At 40.5% G+C, this 7,894-nt stretch overlaps 1 protein-coding gene across 1 annotated transcript in view; it reads left to right on the forward strand.

Annotated features, from left to right (window-relative positions):
* Positions 1-5,532, forward strand: part of LOC101845879 (vitamin D3 hydroxylase-associated protein) — a gene marked incomplete at both ends in the record, with an annotated part of 31,435 nt that extends 25,903 nt beyond the window's left edge. The window contains 4 exon segments of the mRNA XM_005108127.2: positions 404-503; positions 1,490-1,533; positions 3,225-3,264; positions 5,421-5,532. Of these exon segments, the coding sequence (XP_005108184.2) occupies positions 404-503; positions 1,490-1,533; positions 3,225-3,264; positions 5,421-5,532 (296 nt within the window).
* Positions 5,533-7,894: the final 2,362 nt, after the last annotated feature.

Raw genomic sequence — 7,894 nt, forward strand, 5'->3', positions numbered from 1 at the left:
TATCTAGCTTTTTAGTTGTCTAGTTTAGTAAGAGTTTTACGGTTACGGCGCCCGCAACTGCATAATGTCATAACAATATGAGTGTGCTAGCTTTTTAGATTCATTCTCTACTTTAGTTTAATAATAATAATAATAATAATATATAACATTTATATAGCGCATGTCCAAAAAAGTAGCTCAATGCACTTTACATTGGAATACCCATTTTTCAAAAACCTTTCTTACTACTTCCTTTTTTCTCATGCAATATACATTAATGCACACACACACACATGTACACACACACACACACACAGACTATTTTCATCCAGACATAGGAACAGAACAACTATAATGAAAGATAACGTTTGAGGCATGTTGAAACTGACAGGACTTTGTCCTTTAATTTCTCTTTTCTCCTCAGAGAGAACGATCGAGTTGAGCCTGCTATACAAACTGTCGTCTATGCCTCTGTTATTCCTGCATGGGTTTTCAGACTTTTGAAGAAACTTGTGGGTGATGAGGTACAGTGATTCATTTTTGTTGCCCAACAAAGTTATTTTGTTTTTGTTTTGCTCATGTGGTTTTTTTTTTCAAGAGTTATTATATCACATTTTTGTCTTAATACTGTTTAATTTGTGATCCTTTACTGTCAATTCTTAGAAAAATGTTTTCTATAAGTGATATAAGCAAATACTATCCTAAATATAAACATGAAAAAAAATGAGACTTTAAAAGCCAGACCTGCCAACAATTCCTTAAAAAATACGAGTTTGGGAGGAAAAAAACTGGAGTCGCCAGAATCCCAGTTGATTAAGTTATTGAAACAAACTTACCGTAGCCATTAAATATGTGTTGCAAATATACGCTAATAAACAAAAATAAAAATGTTGGGTTTTTTCCCCCAAGTCATTTATTATAAGTTGCTCTTGACCTGACAGAAACAAAATTCAAGGAAAAATGGGTTATGCAAATTTGATCGGGTTCTGTGATGGGCAAAAGAAAATTGGAAAGTTCTGAATTTATCGGAGTACTTGGTGGGCCTGAAAAGCCAACTCTAAAAAGAATTTTATTTTAGTTATTCCTCAAAGGATTGTGATTCTCATGGATATTCATCATGCCTCTGTCATGTATCCTACAACTCCTCTCTTTTATTCCCAGCAAATGATCTTTGTCATTGTTATCTAAAATCTAAATTATATTTCCAAATTTAGGAAAACTTCACATGCATATATATACATGTCACAAGTTTCTGACCCTTTTTTCATGGTAGGCTGCTTCTAGAATTAGGCCACTTCCATTTTTTTGTCTTTGCTATGATTATTAAACCAGGTAGAGGAAAGGTAATTAACTCAACTGAAAGCTTCAGATAATCTTTTGTTATTTAGTTAAGGTTTGCAAAATCATATTCGCTGTCTTGTTGGTACCCGGAACTCAAAATTTCAAAGTTTGATTTGCGTGTATTTTTAAAATCTATTTTGGTTGCTTTGCTTTACTTTTTACATTACAGGACAGACACAAAGCAGTTATGCTGTCAGCTTGTATAGGGTTCAGGTAAGTAGCCTACTTTCCAAAACTGAACAAGAGACCAAAATAAACGAAGGCAAAATTTGGAAGTGTGGTTTTAAAACTTTTCCGTCCTGCTACGCCAGTTGATGATTGAACAAGTTCGAACTCTTCATAACAAGCCTGTCTGTGGCATATTTGTGTCATGGCACAGTGGAATCAGGCTCTCGTCAAGTTTTGAGCTTACGGAGTTGATGATATCATCGTAAGGCCTGGCCATTTTCCTTGTTTTGGGTGAAAATAATATCCATCTATGTTGAATAGAAGTCGAGATATGTGTGATTGAAGGAGGTGAGGGTCATCTGGTTTCAGAGGTAAAATTAGCGAGAAAATGGGTGCCAAAGTTGAGTTATTTCTTAAGCTTGAGAGTCCGTGGAAACTGAAAATTTACACTTCTTCTGCCTTTAATCAACGTTTTACAGTAAAATCCACATAGAAATGAGTTCTTTAATGAGCAGGAAAGATGTTGAAACCAAAACCAAAAATTCAATAGAAAATTCCCAAACCTGTGGGAAAATGCCAATTTCTTGACTTTCATTATTTTGAAGAACGCCTCATTTCACCACGCTGCCTCTAATATTTGGAAAAATCAGTTAACAAGATGTGATAATTGACTATGGTGCCGGTGGCAGAGATTTGAATCTCTAGCGGGTGCCCACATCCCTCGTGACTCATCAGAGCAGAGGAAGATAGGACTAACGCTAACATTATTAAAAAAAACAACAACAACAATCAAATAACAGAAGCATGTTTTCTTATAATTATAAACGTAAGCACCATCCCACATCATCACTTACCACCACCATCACCGTCATTTCTAAGGTCATCATTGCTCTCAGATCCTTCACTAACATCTATAATTATCTTATACATCTATATGTAACAGTTATATGTCATAACAATTTTGTACGTTATACATTATTGGGCACTCTCATACGCACATTTTTCTACTAATCAGATGGCGTCAATATCCTAGAAATGGGCAAGCGACAAAAAAAAAAGAAAAAAAAAAGAATCTCTTCTAAAAAGCTTCTGATCCTATGTGCAACACTGTCATCTTTGGTATAATGGTTAGGCCAGGCGTGGACAAGCATTTCCAAGTCATGGGTAGGAGTAAGTGACTCTGAATAGTGGACCAAAGCTAGGCGAAAATTTGGAGAAACCGTTTTGAAATATCCAAGCTGTCAAAAGGGAGACTAAAACTGTCACAATAACATATGTCACTCCAGGGAATTTCCTGAGATAAAACATTAGATTTGTGGCTTCCAGTTGGGTCGGAAACTATTAAATTCTATTTTCAAGAGGGCAATTTTGTTTTTATGATACGCATCCTACATTCGTTTTTAAATACTGGGTCGACTTGCGATGAGCTAATCATCTTTTTTTAATAAACAGACACTTTCTTGATATATTATATAAGCTATTATTATCTCTTTTGAAGCATCAGTGTACAGTAGGCTACTTGCTCAAAGATAGTCAAATGCAAATTAAGTAGATTCATTTGTTGGTGCAGCATTGAATGTAGCTGTGTAAACCCTTCCTTCTCTCCCCCCCCCCCCCCCAACATGCATAAAAAGTCTTTTATTTATTTTAAGAAGACTTTACAGACATAGACCACAAGGAACCCTGGTAAAAATGATAATACGATTGGGCAAGATCTATTTTGTGTGTCTTTACAGCTCTATTGACGAGTACTTCGGTCACGTTGGAGACTTCTTGGTGAGAGCCCATACCCCTATTTCTGATTTCTAACCTGAGTGGTTGGCGGGTGCTCTGGTGTGGTTTGCTTCTTCTTTCCTATCAAATGTATCGTCCTTATCTCCCCTCCTTCTATTTTGTGTTTGTTACTCTCTTGTAACGCCTCTAATCTTCGCCACTTTTATGACCTTATTGTGTTGAAAGTGCCGTAAAACTTTTACTAAAATTATAAATAACCTAGTGTGCTCGTGACGGTTGAAATGACAGTTGAACCTGCTCTAGCGACCACCTGTTCAAGACAATCGTTTGTACAATCAACCACGTCCCACCCCCTGTGTTTCTTCTTTATCATAATATGACACGGTCTAACAAGACCGCCCAGGTTCGAGCCTCAGCTCGGTCTGACGTTGTGTCCTTGGGAAAGGAGGCACTTTTCACGAATTTCCCACTTGGCTCGGTCCTTTCGGAAATGGACATTAAACTTGGAAGTTCCGCCTCTTAAATTTAAATAACCTAATAGTGTTGATAGGGGCGTTAAACCTATACCATTTCATTTTCACAAGACCACTTGTCTAAGATGACCGCTCTTTTCCTCAATAGTGGGTTGTTGTCTTGAACAGGTTCAACTATATTTCTATTCCTCTTACAGACTGATAAGCTTTAGTAGTTTTAGTAGAGGTTTTACGGCGCTCGCAACTGCATAAGGTCATATGAGCGCCAGAAGATTAGAGCTGTTACAAGAGAGTAACAAACATAAAAAAGATGAAGGGGGAGATAAGGACGATAGATGTTTGATAGGAAAGAAGAAGCAAACCACACCAGAGCACCCGCCAACCACCCGCTGAGACTGATAAGCTACAGGTCTTGAAAATAATGCATACCGGGTGTATAGGATGTGGTATGAGAATTGTTTTTGCCACGTCTGGATCACTGACATGTATAAGTTGGATATTGTTACACCTGTTAACCCTATCCATACGACGTGGGGAACTCTGTGCCACCACTTAACCCTATCCTTACGTCGTGTTTTACTATCGTATCCATGCGACGCGGGGAACTCTGTGCCACCACTTTCCAAAGAGCAAATTTACTCATTAATCCGATCTGTACGCTTCGCATAGCAGTCTGTCTAAATGATTTTTGGAGAAATACTGAAAGTTTCAAAGAGATCTTCGTACTAGAAGTATTCTAAAATGTGAAGAATACAACCCCGGGGGTACAAAATAACCCCTGGGCGTACAGATAGGGTTAACTTATATAGCAGTACTGTTGTAGATTTACAGGTCAGTAATCTAGTGTTTCAGTAAAGGAAAATCAAGGCAATTAAAGAAAAGATCAACAACTATGTTCATTTAGAGACTTGTCCGGATTTCTTTCGTATTGCTTCCTTTGAAAAGCTACATACAATTTGTGAATACAGTATTACAGAGGAACTCAGAATACTCAGATTCAATGAAGATGACGGGCCTGGCTTTCAATATCATTGAATCCGAGTATTTGTTATAGCAAATATGAGGTTTCTGGGTAGATAATTACAGGCACCGACCAAATTATGTGTAATGTATTGAACTTTCTCAATCAAAAGTAGTTTGGTTTCAACTGAGAGGCATTTTTGTGTCTTTGATGCCGAAGAAATACTGGAAAACTCCAGGAAAATACACTGAACTCTATCAAGCAAACACTGTTTAAAAGGGCCGGTTCTTTCAAATCATGCTTGTGTTATCTCTCATTTAAAACGTTTTGTTTGCTGAACAAGACATGTTGTTTCAAACCTAGCCTACGGCAGCTTTTGATTCCACAGTCCAGCATGCTATTCCTTCTCTACTGAGCTTCCACGCCCAGACCGCTTGGGCTCCCTTCCCTCCAACCCCCAGACATACGCACATAATCACACGTGTGTTTGCCACCTGTCCGACCCCGACACACGCTAAAACATATTTGCGCTATCCAGCTTCTACAAATTTCTATTTGATCCAAGTGACTTTAAAAAACTCTTTATATCCATGAGACCTTTACAGATGATTTAACTGAAATAAAATGAAATGAAATGTTGAGCTATTAATACATTTACACCATTCTTTTTGGAGTGAGTTACTCAGTCTTTCTCCTGTTTTAGAAATATCTCAAGGACATGACTGGGTTTAGACTGAAGCTTGTTGTACTTTATTCGTTCACAGCTGTGGAAGGAGGCCTTTACCCAGCTGTGGAGGGATCACAAACTGGACGCTGTCATTTGCCCTGTGTTCCCATCTCCTCCCGTCCTCAAAGAGATCATACATCGTGTTACATGTATGTAGGAGTTAAGCCACTCTGACCTAATGCCTCATGTTTTGGGTATATGTTGTTGTTGTTGTTTTCAAATCCCTTTAGCTGCGAGCATTTCGCTCTTGGCAGCGCAATGCTTCCCTCAAGTAACCACATGTCCTTGTGATCTGGTCAATGCCAGAGTAGAGCAGGCTTTGTAAGTCTGAAGGTGTGTGTAGGAGCCTGCGTCGAAGAACTGCCAGGTTTTGGCAGTGAAGGAGAAGATGTTTAACGGTCTCCTCATGGTAGTCACAGTGTCTGCAATGGGGTTCCCACATGGGATTAATTCTATTTATGTGCTTGTTGGTGTGTAAGTGTCCTGAGCGGGCTCTGAAGATTAAAGTCTGATCAGCTCTACATAAAAGATTCGAAGGGTCTTTGGGGTTGGGTTTGTCCATGTACCCGAAGAGAGATCTTCCTGTTTCTGCGTTGGCCCATCTGTTTAGCCACTCGTCTCAAATTTTTGGGTATATAGAAGTTAAGCTTCCTATCCCATAGTCTGGCTGACTGTTGGGGCACTGCTGTAGATTTAATAACCAGCTTATTTCACTCTTCGTGGTTCTCAGATTTCTGTTGTCTTAGTATGATGCTCCAGTAACGGCCAGTCCATTCTTTAATGTTGTCTTCCCATCATCTCCTCTGTCTGCTTCTTCACCTCCCTCCTTGAGCTGTTTCTTATAAGATAGGAGATAGTCATGGCTAATCCAGATGGTCATGTGGCATGCCCGTACTATGAGATGGCGGGAGGAGGGGGGGAGGGAGTGTGGTGAGTGAAAGGGGGGGGGGGGGTGTAGAGAAAATCTGCTGTCTTATCAACATATCAGCTGGAGGTAAGCATCCTTTGATGTTGGGTTATCACTTAGGTGCCAAAACTTCTGTATAATCATAATTCCTTCATATTTTCCGGGGTTGTCGGTCCAGCTCAGTATTTTGTCTGATTGTTTGGTGTTGGGAAAAAATTGACTGTTTAGGGCCTGTCTTTTAAATGACCTGCTTGTTTCCATTAGGGTGTTGAACTAATACACAGTAAGGCTGTACAAGCACCTAGTTCAAGTCACAAGCCTCAAATCACTAGGTCAAATCATCAAATCAAATCACCAGCATGATAAGTTGAGTCTAGCACAAACTGTAACCTCCTTGGTCTAGTCTAAACTTCAAGTCCACAGCAACTAGCAATCTGCGAAGCCACTCGTGTCAGACCCCCTCATCATCCCCACCCTGCTTGCAATCCGCGAAGTCACTTACGTCAGAAAAAGAGAGAGAGGGAGAGTGAGAGATCCTGCCCACGGTGTCACTGCGCGGCGTAGCTCTGTAGTCTGCTCGAATAATCGAAGGCTTTGCAAAGCAGCGGACAGCCCTCAAGTCTCAAATCCCGTCCGCAGCCTCAAGTCCCACAATTCACACAGTACTGCTTTGCGCTAGGCCTAGTGAATTGTCCCAGGACAAGCTCGAAACATGACCTGCTGACTTGTGCTGTCTCGCTGTACAACGAGCGGCAGGCCGCAGGACCGCTCGATGTGTGAACTTTGAACCATGGAGGAAGGGAGAGGCTGGGCTTGTTTTGGTGCAAGACGTAGAGAGCTGAAGTTATTTTTAACTTCCCACCGTTGATCAGCTAAGCGAGTGGATGGATAAGTGAGAGGGAGCATGGTATTGTAGTAACAGAGACCTAGGTTTCTGGTAGTAATAAGAATAAGTTGACTTAGATTACCCTAGAATGGAAAACTCCAGGGGTCGTTGTGATTGGCTTTTGTATCGTATGTATGTAACCTATTTTGTAGATGTGTTACACTCACAGTGACATAATACAGGACATTTAGGAAACGGGCTAGGCCTACGTCAACCCAATGTCAAGGACAACCTGGGCTGAGAGGGAACAACGCCCCAGCAGAAAGACGGAGGTTCTCATTAAAAAATTTCTCCCCATATGGGAATCAAACTGAGGTCTTTTGCGTGCGACGATGAAGCGCTTGGCTCGTGCACATTAAAAATAAACAGGCCTTAACATCGTAAGAATAGCCGATCCAGTATTAATTTTTAAGTGCATCGAATAGAGCTTTTTGTTTTTTACAACCGAACTATGAAAAAACCCACGATCTTGCACTTTTGGTGCAAGCCTCTCAACGCAAAGAATCTTCTGTAATATGTACTGAGCCCACAGCCATAAAGGTTCGCGGTGTCACGATACAGTACAGCAGGACTGTCCGCGAGTCACAACTCACCGGAAGTTCCCCCCGGTAGCAAGCGGGAGGCAAAGCAAATCACAAGCCTGCTCGCAAGCCTCTAGCGCAAGCCGTCCGCTGCTTTGCAAGCCTTCGATTAACCGAGCAGAATCCAGCCCTAATAC

This window comes from Aplysia californica, unplaced genomic scaffold (assembly GCF_000002075.1).
Source record: "Aplysia californica isolate F4 #8 unplaced genomic scaffold, AplCal3.0 scaffold00662, whole genome shotgun sequence".
NCBI classification, from domain to species: Eukaryota; Metazoa; Mollusca; class Gastropoda; order Aplysiida; family Aplysiidae; genus Aplysia; species Aplysia californica.